Genomic DNA, 18,106 nt, shown 5'->3' on the forward strand with positions numbered 1-18,106 from the left:
GAAGGTTAAGGAAAACAGTTTGACACTATGCGATAATGAGCACACTCGTGCCCTAAAGAGAAATGGAAAACAAAACTAGAGGTATTTCATATTGCATAGAGGGAAAATACTTCTACATACACAAAAACATTTAGATTTGATTACTTTTTATCTCTTTTAGAAGAAAACAAACACAACCTCAGGTATTTATTCAATACCATGGCTAAATTGTACAGACATTTCCCAACAGCACAGCAGTAATCACTTTCTGAACTTCTTTCCAAGATCAATACTATTAGAGATAAAATTATAACCAGCCTACATCAGACAGTGCACTATAGATTCCCTGGAGAATAATTTCACACATTTTCTGCTATATGACAAGAAAAGTTGTAAAAACTTAATAAATAATCTAAACCAAAAACATTTTTTTAGACCCTATATAATTTAAGCTATATATCCTCTTTTGAATATTATTAATTTATCATTGCATTTTTCCATCTTTAAAATATTTCTAAATTACGACCTATGCTCTCGATGTCAAATGCAGAAACGTTAATAATGCATTCATGACTTGAGCTTAGATTATTGTAATGCTTCACTGGGTGGTTGTTCTGAGTACTTAATAAACAAATTCTGGTCTAAACTGCAGCAGCCAGAGTTCTTACTAGGACCAGGAAGTATGATCTGTCAACTCTGTGGCTCCCAATTAAAAATATCCTCATCCTGTCTGTTATTACATGCATGATGAAATGTATTGTATTGCATGTATATACATGCATGTATTCTCTCATGTTCTGTTAACAGTCTACATGGAGAGGAAGTGAGTCTGATGTCATGGTGTGCATTCGACGGCTTGTGGCTAAAAACACAAACATTTGTGGAGATGGTAATTGATTTCAGGAAGAAAAACGCCCACCTCCTTCCTCTAAAAAATCTATTTTCCACCTTCAGCACACAACAACAAAACATTATTATAGCAATTACATTATTATTATTTTTACTTACTACTTTGCTGTGGTGTTTAATCTATTATTTATCTATTTATTTGTGTTTTTTTAATTAATTATTATGTATTTATTTTAATCTTTAAACATTTACAATAACCCACTAGCATTTTCTTGTTCTTTCTTTATTTTAGTTTCTTGTATTTTATTATTTACTTCAATATTTTAATAGTTTTTTTAGTAGTTATTTTTATACTGTTTTCTACTCCCTTGTGCTTTATTTATTTACTTATTTTTTTATTTATTTGAATACATTTTTATCTATTCATTCATGCTATTATCTATCATATTTTATCCATTTATTTATTTTCATCTTATTTTCTATTTATTAGATTTTACATCTTGTACAGTTTTTCTCTACACATTTCCACGGACCCTCTAGCAGTCTCTTGTGGCCCTCTTACTAAACCTCAAACACACACACACACACCATGAGGCCAAAAGAGTAATTTACGGGGACACAGCTTTTACGACATCAGTCTTAATTAGAAAACATGTTATACAGCAGTTTACAGGAAGTGCACCCTCTGAGAAATGAAAGGAATGTATCTCTATGCCTACGAGAGATGAGATACTTTACTCAACACAGAGCCATAAAAATTTGGCACTTCATGAAGAGAATTACTTGTTTGTGTCCTGCTAAAAGGCAGTAACTCAACCCGAAAGACACCCATAGATTTCCCTTGGGTGTAAAGCCCCTCAAAGACAACTACTAGTTTACTTTAACTTTTGAGTTAATATGCCTATTCTAGATTTATGAATTTTTAAATATAAATGTGAATATATATGTAAATACTGTACATACAAACATACATACATACAAAGAGAGAGAGAGAGAGAGAGAGAGAGAGAGAGAGACATCATAAAAAAATACTTAAAAAATAGAAAATCACCACAAAAGGTTTATTCAAGGAGGAGATAAAATTCAAACACACAAACACAGATTGCATTTTCAACAGTACAAAAAAAAAAAATCCATGTAATTTGACATCAAATATATTATTTTCCCATGATGCGGTACAATATGTCTCTTTGTTATGTCAACATGGTGTAGCAATATGACAAATGATTTGGATACACAGTATATACAAGGAATTTAAATCTGTGATTATTTACTTTTAATGGACTACTACTTCAAAACTTCAAAATATATATTTCTAGTGTGATACTGGCACCAAAACAATCATAAAATTACTTACTCCAGAAAATCTCATTTAAATAGTCAAGATCTGTTTCAAATGCACAGTATATATCACAGAACTCTTTGGACATGGTTTGAGACAGGCAACAATTCAGTCAACCTATACCTATGTTATACTGGATGAAAGGAATTACAGATAAAACGGACAGACCCAGATAAACTTAGAGTTTAATACTATATTTGAATCCTTATATGGAAATGGATATAGATGAATCATTGTTGAACATATTTAAAATCGTGAATACAAATTCCGAGACTTTTATCTTGTTCCCAAAATTGTTAATGTAACAAAACAGCTTATGCTTCTCTCACAAGCACTTCAATTTCTCAGAAACATGCAGTTAAAATCACTGTTGGAAAGTCAGAATATTCTGCAGTTATTCTAAACAAAAAGTACATGATATAAAAATACCTGCCCGAACAGCTCACTGTTGATTTAAAATAACTAACACTTCAATCAACAATTAGTGTCTGAATTTAAATGTCAGGTGGATATTTATATCTAAACTCTTAAAGAACATAAAAAAGAAGATAAATAAAGTCACTCTATCTTTAGAGAAGATGAAGGACATTTTTTGACACAATGAGTGTTTTCTCAGGTTTGTATGTTCACAGGCACAAAAACACACACATTTTGACATCCATCCCTCAAAATAACAGAGAGATTTCCTTTTAGATTTGACAAAATGAGAGCACTATTAAAGGAGCAGCAAAATAACATACCTGCAGATCCCATTGGTGTAACTGGCATATCTGTAAATATATGTATATCACACATACATATAAGAGCCATCGTAAAAAGAAATGTAACATCCACCTAAAACCCATATTTCCCAAAACACGATCTTCCAGGTTATGTGTATCTCATGCCACGGGTCTTTCAAAACATGGAGTGAGAAACCATATACTTTATACAGTCAGTAGAAATCTTACGGCAACTAATTAACCAGTTAACATGAAAAACCAGAACCTGACCAGGGGTCTGTCTGAAGGCAGGGTCGACCTTTAGTAATGGTAAGCCCAGGCTTGCATGAGAGACACTGGAGAAGATGCAGTGGTTGTAGGTCAGAAGTGAGGCGGGACGGTCTGTAGGGCGTCTTCGGCAGTGCGGTGTACATTAACATTCTAGGAAGAAAACCAGAAAATGACATACCATTACATTGCTGTGCTTTTCAAAAACTCCTTGTTATCTTAAAACATAAACTTTTTTTTTTTAACTGGTACTGGTAAAGTTCTTTTTAAACAACACTCAAACGCATTTATATATACCGTATTTTTCGGACTATAAGTCGCACCTGAGTATAAGTCGCATTTCTTTAGAACCAAGAGAAAACATTACCGTCTCCAGCCGCGAGAGGGCGCTCTATGTCTTCGGTGTAGACGACAGGAGCACTGAGCAGAATAGAGCGCCCTCTCGCGGCTGTAGACGGTAATGTTTTCTATTGGTTCATTTCTCTTGGTTCATGTCAAATTAATTTTGATAAATATGTCATACCTATAAGTCGCAGGACCAGCCAAACTATGAAAAAAAGTGCGACTTATAGTCCGGAAAATACGGTATATATAGCACGGAGGTCAAAGATCATGGGACCAAGTGAGGGGTGATATACAATGACAGAAATAGATCTGATATCATTAGCTCAATATCTCCATCCTGACTCTGCCCTTTGAGTTCAGGTCAAAGTCTATTGACATAACTCACATTACGGTCCCTGTCTTGTTTGTCTGTCATATTCATATTTTTGTCTTATTGCAGTGTGGTGCAGTTATGTTTTAGAAGTTTTTCGGTCTTTGTTCTTCAGCGACAGTCAGAATTGTGGGTGAATGTAAAGAGAGACAGGATTTCACTATTTAAATACATTTTATTAGCATCGCAAACAGGCATTACAGTAGAGATTTTTCCTCCTCCTCAGTTACCAGAAGAAGAGAGTTTCACATCATAACATTCCTTAGTGTTTCAAAAAAACTGAAAGATTTACTATAAATTATTACCGTACGTAAATATCTAAAATGATCTAAAATGTCTGCAAGATAAGGCTCTACTTAATCTGCTTCAAATTTGACCTATACATGATACACATATGAACTTTTAAGACAATAATGTCAAATTAACCAGCCAAATCCCTAATTAATTTACATTTGCATTACTTTACACGTGCATCATAAATAAATATCACATGCGACTGGAGTGACTGGTGTTCTTTCATAGCAGCAGTTACATTTGCGTGCAGCAGGAACTGAAGAACATCAGTGCGCATTCATTATAAAGTGCAATTTAGTATTAACACGTTGTCAATGAACACAAAAACACATTCTGAAATAACTTTGAACAATTTCTGTACATATTCTGTACAATTTCTGTTCTTCACTTCTGAGTTGTAATTCAAACGGCATTTACTGAGCTGTAAAAATGGCCCGATTTTAGAAAATGCCACAGAAGCGTTGAGGAATGTATGAATGTCTACATTCCTAAGAAAGGGGGATGGGAATGGCATAATGGTGTGTGAGAAAGAGAGGAACGAGGTACTGTCAGTGATGATCTGGCACTGTTAACAAAGCCTCTTCCGGCAGCCGTGACACATCTACGTTCTGTTTGAAGCAAACACAGGGAATGACGTCACATATTAACAGATGAGGTAAGTGGGTGACGACGGTGTATTAGAACCGTGAAAAACTTCACGGAAGAATCAGTGCACACACTTATAAAGACAGCAAGTCCTAAACAATGACCTCAGCTTATCCCTAGTCACATAATCATTAGACATTTTGACTAGTTTTAGATTACTTTTGATCTAATTTGTTTATGACGTTGATTTGAAAAGGTTTATCTTGTACTTTATTAATATAATAAATTAAATTCTTTGTTACCAATTAAAATAAAGTGCATTAAACATTGCATTACGTCCTGGTTTCCCAAACTGTGGTTTCTGAGGGAACTACAGGGGGTTTGTAAACTGCTAATGCTAATAATTAATTAAATCATAAAAAAAATTATGACTATGAAATGTCTAAAAGCTGTAGGCTTAGTAAAAAAAAAAAAAAAATTCACAAAAAAAAATATTAATTAGGAGAAATAATTTTTTTATTTATTAATAATTTATTGCAGTTGTGTGAATAATATGTAATCAATCAAAAAGTAAACATACAAGTAATCATAATATAATCTATAATAAATTTTTGGAAACTGATTATGTAATACAGATTACATATAATCATTTTTATTTATATATATATATATACACACACACACATATACACACACACACACACATATATACATATATGTATATGTAAATATATATATATATAAAATAAAAAAAGAATAAATATGAAAAAAGGCACAATAAAATAACTAAAACTTATATTAAAATGAAAAAAAAAAAATAATAATAATAATAATAATTAATAAATTAAAACAAAATAACACCAAATTCAAATCTGAGCGATACTAAAAAAGTGCTAAAAACCACTGGACAAGAAAAAAAGAATAATAATTTAAAGTGAAAAAGCAGCAGTATGGAGAAAAAAAGAAGAATAAAAAAATATTTTGAACTGTAATCTGGCATGCTGCAGTACATCTAATAACGCTAATAGGTAAAATCATCAGTGAATCCAACACCACATCTTTCATGCAACAGCCGAAGCTCAGGAGACCACAAAGCTTAATCACTTTATTATACAGAAGAGCTTTCAAGCATAACTACAGACTGACTGCACACTTTCCCTTGAGTTAAAACAGGCGGGGAGGCTTTTTAACCACCAGTCTGACTGACATGCTCAGTGGATCTGTGTTTGTGAGTCTTACCGATGGTCTGTCTCTGTGCGTATTCACAGCATCCACGTTCAAACAGACTGACTCCACCTTACAACCTGAAGACCCAGAGTGATTCACAATCAAGATCTGAATAGCATTATATAAAACAATGTCTATATTAGTTAAGAGAGGGTGTCTTACCATAGGCCATTGGTGTTAACTTCAATACTGTGTGTAGAGTGCATTTCAGGTAAGGCAATTCCTCTGTACACCGAATAAATAGACTTTCAATTATTACTTAGAATGCTATTTTAAATGCATTAATCATCAGTACAACTGTGCAAGTGATTTGAGATTTAAAAAGAGACATGAGTACTGTCACATCGGTCATTACCTGCAGTCTTGTCCAGAAAGTAGGCCAGCAGGCATCTCATGACGGCCTGATGACAGATGACTAGAACGTTTTCCTGCCGCTCTAACTCCATAATCACAGGTTCCAGCCGTTGGACCAAGTCTTCATAAGACTGTGAGGAGAATACTGGATTACAACACTGTTCCGTTTACCATATAACGGTCACATCACACACATATGCAAACATTAAAGGCTGAACAAAATCAGCAGCAGGGATACTACACTGAATATTTGTACTAGGGTTGGGCTGATAGACGATGCCATCATCCATTGCCGATGGCTGATAGACAAAATGATGTTGCACCGGAATCGTGATCCACCCCTACGCTTTTTTTTTTAAATGCACGATCCATCCTTTCTTTTTTGTTGTTTTACCATCACTTTCGAGATCATACGCACTCTATTTATACCATGAAGAACCAGTACTTCCCACACATTTTACAAGATTATATGTTTGTCAGTGGTGTTAAGTATCTGCAAAACATTCGCCATCGTCCTCCATAAAAAAGCGACCATTGAAAAACATTTGAAATTTGTGTCAGCACGTAATAAATAGAACGCGACAGCAGTTTACTGTCAGGAATTTGTGGTGCCATGCTGCACCGCATCCATGTAGACAGCATCACTGATTATAATGAGTTCTATTGACTGATCTATATACAATGAATCTCTATTACAGATCAGTGGTTCTATATTATTTTGTCGCGTCACGCCGCGCCGCTCGCATACGATGTAGACAGGGTGTTAGGAATTGTTGGTTGTTTTCCCTAATAAGGATTCAAGCTTCGAGCACATCCGCTAACTATACTCCACCCCCCCTCACCGATGTCATCATCCATCGCGATGTTTTGCTGTAGACATCATCCGACGCAAAATTTGTAGACATCGCCCAACCCTAATTTGAACCTCTAAAAGTGAATTTATCATATTAAAAGATTGTGAAACTGTAGAATTATTATTCATAATATAAAAATTAGAAAACAGAAATAATATAAAACAGAATTATTAAATGAAAACTTGAAATGGAAATTAGAAATGTTGCCTTGGCAACTAACTGAAATAAAATAAATTTTAAATAAAGTACTAAATTTATTAAAATAAAAATAAAGACAATTAGAAATAAAAAAAGAAAAATAAAGATGACAAAATGCACATAATAAAAAAGTAATCTTAAACTAAAATAGGAATGAAAATAGAATATAGAAAAATAAAAGCTAGTTCAACATATTAATAAATACTACAATAGTACTAAAATAATAAGGTTTTTCAATACGTTGTAACAACAATTACACAATCTCTGACATAGTTTTCACTAAGCACTAACCATTTAATTTGTAATATACAAACAAATTATACTGAATGGTTTGAGACCTACAATTAAACATAAATGTTTTGATAATACTCAGTTAGAATTTTCCCAACAGATCACATCATGTTCACAGAAACCTTTCTCATAACTAAAACTGACAAGCAGATGAAATGTTTCTAACTGAATTGATACGGAATCAAAACCGATGTTAGTACAGTGTTAAAACACCCTTATGTACAGCACTGAAATAAATGCACAGTTAAACACAAGACACCAGGACCTTGCACCCAATCTTTATCTAATATAGTGCTTTAATGCTCTCCGAGTAAACAGGTTCAAGATATTGATCTAAATGAGAACTGCTTGCTCTGAAGAACAAACACGCTCCCAACTAGACAGATGAGAGGAGCAACTGGAAGTGTGTATGTGCCGGCTGAGAGTAATAGTGTTGTGTACACGGTCAGAGCAATAACAGTTCATAAAAACACGCCCTTTTGGAACAGTGTCAAAACAGACTTGTTTACTCCATTTCTGAATATTTGACTGGTGACTAACCCTTAAAATAATTGCTAACAGACAGTCTAGCAACCAGCAACATTTCTTTGATGGCTGTTTAATGCACTAAAGAGTGAGGAAAACCTGTTTGTCACCAAAGGGACATAAAAGAGCAATTCAAACTCTGAATGCTAAAATATCACGCCATCATGAATAAGGCCATTAACACTCATGATGTCAATTAAAATGCTATGCACAATTAAATAATGCACTGACTGAAAGAAAGCGGATTTGAAGTAAACCGACCTCTCCTTTGGGATAGCGATACCGGTATTTGTCCTGGTCACGTAATGCAAACTCCAGTGGATATCTCTGCTGGATCTCCTCATACATGAGCTCCTCACAAACACCCTAAACACACACAGATCGAACAGTGTCAATTAACACAATATCCCCAAAATAAAGTTCCCCATTTATAAACAACAGACTCACGGCATCGATTTCATTGAGCGCTTTCCACTGTTCATATTGCACACCCAGAGCTTCTGCCGTCTGTATGGTCCTCTTCATCTGACTCGTCCACACCTTCAGGTCCCGTATATTCTGCGACTGGATAAACTGGCCCAAAGCCTTAGCAAACTGAGAAGGAATGTGAAAAAAAAAACGTAGGCTAAAATGAATAACGAACACAAAAAAAGCAGAGAAACGGTCATACCCGAATGGATTGTTTAGTGTCTGATCTAATTAAAACTGATAAGCAGATAATCATTTGCATGTTACATAACCTTTTGAATATGTTATATATAACATATGCATCAGAACCTTAACAATAAAATATTTCTGGCCTGATTTTATTACGCTTTCATGTTATTTCAAGACCATCAAACCAATTTTGTGCTTGTTAGTTACACTAGAAATTATAAGTGCATGTAAACAGGCCTCTAGAGCTTACCTCCTTTCCCCTGGCCGAGAGCCCTGAGTCTCCACCGATACGACCTTTGATGTTCAGATCACTCTCTCCATGCCGGCACAGGTAGATGGAGCGGGGCGTGATGTGGATATTCATAAGGTAGTATACGATTCGGCTCTGTATGTGGTCCTGAACCCGGTTCACCAGGTACCGCCGTCCCACGTCTATGATCTTAATGAACGAAAGGTCCCTGAACACACCAAAAACAGAACATGTGAAACCGATAGACTCACAGGTTGAATTAAGTTCAGCAGAACCAAAATGGCATGTACCTGTCCAGCTCCTCATCCAGCGGCTGATAAGAGTTCTCATAACATTTGATCCTCTTCATAAAGTCTGCAACGGCCTCTTCTGTGTTACAGTGCGTGTAGTCTGGACTGCCCAACTTCACTTGCTGAACACCAAGACCACAAATTCAGACCAAAAACAAGGTGGGATGAAGATATTGAAGATATTCCGCAGGTCTGAGACTTACCACAATGTTCTCCGCAATAACATCCGGGTCTTCGCATACAGATTCCACGAAGAAAACCTGAGGGGTGTGAAAAGAGGGTTTTAAAAAAGCGAACACATGAGAGAAACCCCTTTAAATGAATGATCCCATATCCAGCACCTTGAAACCATTCTGCTCTGCAAATCTGATGATCGTCTCTCTCCTTTCTCTGGTTGTGTTTGTGGCATCAAAAACCTGAAGATTGTGAAGCAAAACAGGTAAATGCATAAAAACAATGAAATGTTCAATTGCAACTAAAGAAAGACAATGACTTGTACTTGAACACTGTATTTGCAACCATAACATTTTCTATTCTATTCAATGCATTTACAAATAATGTTTTCCTTACCGCCACCTGACCGCCTTCATCTGTGAGGAACTGCCGTACATCATTGAGAGCTGCCAATGCACACTGCCTAGAAGAGTCAAGGTATCAAATGAGCTTCTGGGCGTTTTTAGCATTTAGCAGTTTCATTTCACGTTTGGATTGGTCACCTCTGATACAAAAAGCAATGTCTTACTTCCTGATTTTAAGCCCCTCTTCATTGTCTGGCCGAAAGAACTCAAAGGATTTGTAGATCTTCACACATTCACGTCTGTACTGTCCCACGTTAAACTCTGCAGGGGTGAAACATCAAGATAAACCGGTTTCAGAATGAGCAAAGCCACTAATATTCAACAATAAATTCATGGCCAGAATTTTCAACCACATTTTACAGTCTAATCACACTGCAAATGCTGCGTACCTTTTGTTGGAACATCAATCCAGTTGAGGTAGCGTGTCAGTTTCTTGGAGATGTAGGTCTTTCCTCTGGCTGGGAGACCAACGGTTACTATAAGTGTGGGGCAGTTGGTCATGCATACTGTAAGAGCAAAAAAAAAAAAACATAGAAAAAACTTAGCAGAGATGTTTAACAATAATATTTATCCACATACTGCAGGTGAACTGTCAATCACCACACCATAAGGTGTAAATAACAAAAGTGTTTTTTCATCTGTGTGCAGTTTGGGCAAACTTTTTATTGCTGTAATAAAATCAGTGTGTTGTCATTGTAGATCACAAGTCATTTCATTATCTCCACATAAAATTGCATATAATCATAACAATGTCAACATAGTCCTGCAATTTAAAATGGGTGAAAATGACATGTTGGTCTGTACAATGTTCATGTTAAACATTTAGAGTAATATTTAGCCGTTGAAATATGTTAGAGCACATCATAACAGATAATGTATAGATGAAAAATGCATATTTATTTACTTATTTTTAAATTCCATGTATTTTAATAATTTCCATAACCTTCACTGGCTTGTAAAACAATTTTTAAATTGCCTTACATTCCCAGGTTTTCCATAAATGTGGGGATTTTGAAGCGATATGAAATAATGGCACTGTACATTTTTGATATATGTAGGTATATATATTTTTTATATTATTGAAATTATAATTATGACATATTTATAGTTTATATGAATCTGCTTTTACCAGTGAACTATCGAGTATTACGTAACAATTTAAAGTGTTATTAATGAATGTTATAGCCTACATAAATACAAATACATCTACCGGATACGTTTTATTAAAACAATGAAGTGTAATCAAACAAAGAGTCTCTGGAACTGTCCACAGTCCAGCTGTAAACCTGACTCCAGCATCAATGTCCGGCTCACATCCTTTCACCCACACTTACCCTTTCTTTGACTTATGTGTCTCTCTGGAAGGCCGTTTGTGGAGGATGGCACCCATATTTTCTTTAAAGGAGTCTGCGTGAGTTCTCGGGTGAGACTATTTCCGCATTGCTCCGTGTTGTCCTCTGTTACATTCATTATATTCGTCGTCTCTACACACGAACGTCCATAATCATCAGTGCGCACTAAAGACAGCGCTGAAGAACGTCATGAGACTGGAGAACAACACTACCGTAACGACACGAAAAAAGGCGCACCTTAAAAATAAACTACACTTTACCATAATGTCTGGTGTAATTTACCTAGTGATTAAAATATATAAATATACGGTAATTCGGTATAAAACAGAGAATTAGTAGTGTAGCGGATTGGTCTATATATGTGTTTATATTTTAATACTTCTAAAGAACTTTGAACTTAGCTGTTGAAAAGATTTTCTGTACTTTTCTGTCTATGGTCGCATGGTGTCTGTTACTTTTCTCAGCGCTAATATGGATGAACCAATCATAATCGATTAAGGTTGCTGCAGCTCCAGCGTATTTATTTATTTATTTGATTTGTTTGTACGTTACCGTTATTTAGATTAAAGTTGTTATTACATTATTATTAGTGTACAAATGCCTCCAGTAAGACAAAATCGTTCTGACCTGAGAATGTTGCAAGAATAACTTTCATATCGTTATTAATAGCTAGGCTACTTCGTTTACGTTATACAAAACATTATAGATTTTACATAAAAAAGACGTGTACCAAAACCTGAAGGTGGATATTTTTATAATTACAGTATAATAAAGGGCAGTTCACTTTCTAAAGCAAATAAAAAAAATAAAAATAAAAAAAAACCCCAAAGACATGTTTTTTTTTTTTTTTAGCAAAATTTTGATCATGCTTATAATTTAGAGGTTGTTTTATAGGGCATGTTTTAGGTAACTCTATTGTTATAAAACATTGCTTGTCCAAGCGGCTCTGTGAGGTACTGGACAAATAGATTTAATATTAATTTTCAAAGAATTTAGAAATGTAAAATATATACATTGACGCTCAAAAGATTGGGATAAGTAAGATTTGTAAGATTTGTACTGTCTTTTAAAGAAGTCTCTTCTGCTCATCACGGCTGATCAGAAATACAGAAATATTATTGCAATTTAGTTTTGCTGCTTAATATTTTTTTGGGGAACCTGTGATACTTTTCTCAGGATTCTTTTGATGAATAAAAAGTTCAAAATTAACAGCATTTAACTTAATTTAACCATACACTACCATTCAAAAGTTTAGGGTAAGTAATTTTTTCTTTTACATTTTTTTAAAGAAAATAATGCTTTTGTTCTACAAGGATGAGTTAAATTGATTAAAAAATATATAATAAAGACTTAAATTGTTAGAAAAGATTTATATTTTAAATAAATGCTGTTCTTTTAAACTTTATTCATCAAATAAACCTGAAAGAAAAAAAAAATTGGTTCCAAAAAAATATTAAGCAGCACAACTATTTCCAACATTGATAATATATCAGCATAATAACAAAAAAAACATTAGAAATCTTACTGATCACAAACTTTTAAACAGCAGTGTATGTTTCAGAGTTAAATTACTAAATTAAATTAAATGTACAATTAAACTGTTGAAACAAACTAGTGATGTCAGTGGCTACACTGATCAGGGAGATTTTCAATGGCCTTTGCAGGGTGCTGGCAAGTTATAACTTGGATAATCCGATTTCACCAGATTTGATTTTATGAATCACTGGTCTATCTTGTAAAACATGTTTTAACAATAACATTTGGAAATAATCAGAATGCTTGTAATAAAAACAGCTATATAAAATGGAAAACAATGCTAATTAGGTCAAAGTTCACCTTCAAAATTAGCAGCTTAACAGACCATAGACACAACCTAAACTTAAACATTTAAACACTACATTTCAAGAAAACAATGTTGTTGCGGTCAGTTACAAAAATGCATATTTTAAGGTTTAAAAAAAAAAATCCCAGAACCTTTTCTTACATTTTCTTAAAAGTGAGACATGATGCTATACACATATCGACCACTAGATGGCAGACATCTTGAGAGATATGGATTGTGGGGATTTGACTTGAGCTGTGCGCAGAGCTTGATAATAATAGTGATTTGTGAGAAACAGTGTATATTTATATCAGTGTGCAGTCTGCACTTACATAAAGCTAAAAGATCATTAAGATTACAAGGCTGCACAATGTCAGATTGCTTTTTACAGCACACACATCAATAGATCATCTTAAATTAAGGGACAATTTCACATTTGCAAAATGTATTCTACTTAAAAACAAATGTGCATATAGATGTAACAGATTTTACGTTTTCATTTTCATTTCTTTATTAAAATAAAGAATACAAAATTTAAGTGTATGACAAATCTTGCAACTGAGATTGAGCTGCTCTACAAGAGGAATTAGTAAACCACAAAACCTCAACAATCATGCATTCACTTCCAATTCTAGATTTTATACAAATCTACTGTCAAACTATGAAACACAGTTAGTAATTCTGAGCCATTAATCAGCAGATTTCCAAATAAAACTAGGTCCGGCGTGGCTAAAAAGTGAACAAGTGGGTGTGGGATGTGCTGATATCATTCTACAAACAACAAATCATGACCTGCTCATCTGGTCCCACGCTAGTAAACAACAATCATTATACTGCCATTGTACAAAATTTCTGATATGTAATTAGGCCTATACTGGTTTTATTTCTGATGTGAAACTTACTGTCATTCTCATCACAATGGACTGAATGAACCTACAAACATTTTATTACCAGCCCAGATTGTTAGCAATTACAACACACCAACATCCTTATTTTCCAGCCATTTATACAAATCTGGAACAAATGCAATTGCAGCTCAGCTGTGTCCGTTATAATGTCTCATTTGCTGTTAACTTTAATTAAAGAATGCCTCTTATTTAGGTCTTCTCTCTAGGTCACAATTTTCTATTTTTACTACCCGACACGCTGCAGTTTACCTCCATGTCAGTAATGCAACAAACATGGCCATGATTTGACCTCAACTCCACACTCTTGTACAGCATGGGTGACATGCACAACACAAACACTCCTGAGAAAATACACAAAACGCAATGAAATCGACCACATGCGACCTCGATGCATGTCAATGTGTGCAGCACATGACCTAAACACTGTGTGCTTATCTCCATTCATTCAAATGCATTACACAGAACACAGCGTTAGTTTATTTTTAGACCATGTGCATGGTTTTGTACTCGCATAGGTTACGCTAGTATACGATTAAGAGGCCATTTATATAATGCTACTGTTCAAATAAACGGCTCGTGGGCTCTCGAGTCCAACACACACGCGCCTACGTGACAGAGTCTTGTTTACTTCTTCCTCCTCGCGCACAAAATACCAGCTCCTTCCGCTAAAGAACAGCCATAACCGCATGTCCCTTACCCCTCTTATCCAGATCCTGCGTGTTTTTTGACCGGCTGGCTCCCCTCATTGTTCGCGTTTGGTATCTTAGTGCTTTAGTTTGTGATGCTCGAGCCTTGAGGTATAAAGGAGAAGTATGTGAAAACACAAGCGCACACACCCACTGATTGACAGGTGGCGCAGCCAATCGCTGCGAGGCAGCGACCAGGGACACGCCCACCTCTCATTAGAAAGTTTGTTGATACTGTTGCGCAGTGTTAAGCAATGCTAAGACGTTATACTGGAATGTGTTACAATTTAATCAACGATTACACTCGAGCCGTTGTTTGCAGGTTTAAAGAAAAGAGATGGGGTTTTTTTGAACGCCCAAAAACGATTTAATTTCATAGGACAGTGTTTTATTTATTTTGATAGATAGATAGATAGATAGATAGATAGATAGATAGATAGATAGATAGATAGATACTATTTTTAATTCTTATATAGTTAACTATATAATATTATATATGCTATTTATATGTAAAAATGGGGATAAAGTATTATATATTAATGTGTACTAAATTACACTAAATTATCCTATACATGTCATTTATTTTATAAAGTATTATACATGATTTTTTGGTGAAATCACACACACACACACACACACACACACACACACACACACACACACACACACACACACACACACACATATAAAATAACTACATAATATGTTTTTTGGGGGAAATATTACCTTGATTTACAATAGTTTGTTTTGGAGCAAAACGAAATCTTTATGTATTACATTCAATTTATTTAGAAAATAATATTATGTAAGTATATAAAATCTTGAATTGCAATGTATACATACAGTAAAAATGTATAGAGGAATTTATTTATATAGTTTATGTATTTTATATAGTTCTTTAAGATATTGATTTACAATGTAATGTTTCATATAATCATATAATTAATGCAATGTTCCTTAGGATGTATATAAGACATACATGGGTATCTTATATACATCCCAAATCCTGTATATGACTTATATGAAAGTACTATTGTTGTAGCTATAGGTATATTAAGATTTAATGAAAAAAAATTATAAATATGTGTGTGTGTGTGTGTGTGTTTCACTGCTTTTATAAGAACTTACACCATTAGGTGTAGAATCATTTCTAACCTAATTTAATAAGACCTACATGGCCGACTAATGCAGGAGAGGTGTTTTAATTACACGCTGTCTCTCAGGATGTCTCAGCTACATTAGGAACTTGACCTGCTGGATGCTGCAGTGCTTCTGCATTCCAAAAACATATTTAGACACACTTAGACATATTTAGTACAGTGGAACATGTCGCTCACATAGCCACATGTCCCATAGTAAAGCATCAGTAAAGACAGACAGAGCTGTGGACACAGGCCAAGTCAGGACACAGGTCACTATAAATACACAAAGCTGATTTGAGCTTGACTTGCAGTCAATATCAGTCAATGTTTTAGTTTCTTGTTAATTGCAGTGCTTTCTGGTAAGACAAAAGTGTGACACTAGTCACAGTTACGCTCAGACTGGAACAAAGCAGGGCATGAAATTGTGATGAGGGTATGAAATGAAGAAGGGCCCTATAGGAACAGGATGTAAATGTGATCTGGTGCACACACACACACACACTTACGTCAACATAAGCTTGTGATCTCGCCATAGACAGCACACTGTTTTTACATTGACAATATAACCGTAGCAAAAATTGTGGAAATATTTGGGTAGTCTGAATATTTGCATTGTCACCAAGGAAAAAAAAGGCATAACAGATCAACATTAAAGTTTGGAGAAGACTGAAAATAAAAACACAACTTGTGACAACAGATCCTGACCTTTCCGTGTCTGTCCGGAACATTCTTTATAAAAGTCACAGTGATTAGTGACCCAGCACAACTCGTACCCCATTCCTGGCTCTCACGGCACGGACGTGCTCTTGAGCAGAATGATCTCATTGATTTGTTTTGAACAGAGTCAGTTCATACCATTATACAGTATAATTAATGAAAAACAGTTATATATATATATAAACTCTGTTCCATGTTCTTACAGTATATTGGTCTGAATATCTTATTTTTAGTTGGTGTTTTTATGCAAAACAAAGAGATTTAAACAAACTCGGGCGAAACTCACATTATGAAATAAATGTTTTTCTCCAATGCATGTTGGCCATAAGTATTGGCATGCCTAGAAATTTAGCACACCAGGGTGACTAGAAGCATGAAATTGTCCAACCATGACTTCCTGGTACACAGGATTATAAATATAACGAAAACAAAGGCCAAAATCCCTTAATCATCCAGCACAAGGAGTAAAACCAAAGAATACTGTATAGCGCTCTGATGTGCAGAAAAAGATTGCTGAGCTTCACAAAATAGAAAGTTACTTTAAAATAAAAATAGCTGAAAATCCTTCATCACTTAGATTTTTGCCACCACAAAATCAGACTTAAGCACCATCGTTCTGAGGTTAAATACAGATTTAAAATTACTTTCCATTGTTTTATTTCAATTTTAGGTATATATTGTTTTATAATTTAGCAAATTCTTGTCATGAAATGTGGTAGAAAAGGATGTTTGACATTTATCATATATTTTGATTGTTGATGTCATTGTCCTGTGTATTGCGGGGGGAAACACATGTTTAGTAATGATTTATGATTGTGACTGCAGTAACTTGTTCACTGGTACTTTTCATAAAACAATTTCAAAATACCATTTCAAAACAGCTTTGCCTGTAATAGTTTTCAACCACAGACTCGGCACAGGCACTTGTTCCTTAAACTTCAGCTGGCAGAAACTAGGGGAAAGGTCACTGTTAAGTGGTCATCTAAATACGTTCACTAGAAAGTGGTCCGCTATCAGCCAGAAGAATGATGGCTTTGTACCAAAACGCTGTGTGATAAGTGTTATTTATAAACCACATGCAGTGCCTGACCACAGAGAAAACAGAGCATTTAGCACAGGCTGCTTCCAAGTGAACAGTTTTCGGTCAGTTTTCTACAGTGAAACATTTTTTAAAAGTTAAAATGGGAAAACATTCCTTCTCACAATCTACTCAGCTTTGTAGTAATAATCATCATAAAAAGTGTTAAGTACCTGTGGGAAATCCTAGTATTTCATCATCATAATAGTCTGAATAGGTAATTATTTCTGACTAATGCAAATTCTGGCAACCAAAATATTAAACAGCTGAATGTTTGAGATGGTGAAAGGAGAGATCTAGTATGTGGATGTCAGCTTCTCTAGAACTGACTGGTCCACTAAAGGAATAAAGCCTGTAGAAAATGTCTGAGGTCAGGTTTTTAGTAATGCAGATGTTGATGAGTTCAGGTTCAGGAAATGACTCA

The 18,106-nt window shown here is 34.7% G+C and overlaps 1 protein-coding gene across 4 annotated transcripts; it reads right to left on the reverse strand.

Annotated features, from left to right (window-relative positions):
- Positions 1-1,872: 1,872 nt before the first annotated feature.
- pfkfb4a (6-phosphofructo-2-kinase/fructose-2,6-biphosphatase 4a) lies at positions 1,873-14,909 on the reverse strand. Of its 4 annotated transcripts, none has more exons than XM_026221571.1 (14): positions 14,757-14,909; positions 10,367-10,483; positions 10,142-10,238; positions 9,970-10,036; positions 9,741-9,815; positions 9,603-9,659; positions 9,400-9,521; positions 9,110-9,317; positions 8,650-8,796; positions 8,464-8,568; positions 6,336-6,465; positions 6,143-6,205; positions 5,993-6,057; positions 1,873-3,312 (listed from the first exon to the last, which is right to left on the reverse strand). In XM_026221571.1, the coding sequence occupies exons 1-14, from the start codon at positions 14,803-14,805 to the stop codon at positions 3,253-3,255; spliced, it is 1,362 nt and encodes a 453-aa protein (XP_026077356.1). In that variant the 5' UTR covers positions 14,806-14,909; the 3' UTR covers positions 1,873-3,252. The 4 variants fall into 4 exon arrangements, with proteins under 4 accessions (XP_026077356.1, XP_026077354.1, XP_026077357.1 ...); XM_026221569.1 differs by lacking the exon at positions 14,757-14,909 and adding an exon at positions 11,312-12,092; XM_026221572.1 differs by lacking the exon at positions 1,873-3,312 and adding an exon at positions 4,030-4,776.
- Between the last annotated feature and the right edge of the window lie 3,197 nt (positions 14,910-18,106).

The sequence above is a fragment of the Carassius auratus genome, chromosome 36, assembly GCF_003368295.1.
Source record: "Carassius auratus strain Wakin chromosome 36, ASM336829v1, whole genome shotgun sequence".
In the NCBI taxonomy this organism is placed as follows: Eukaryota; Metazoa; Chordata; class Actinopteri; order Cypriniformes; family Cyprinidae; genus Carassius; species Carassius auratus.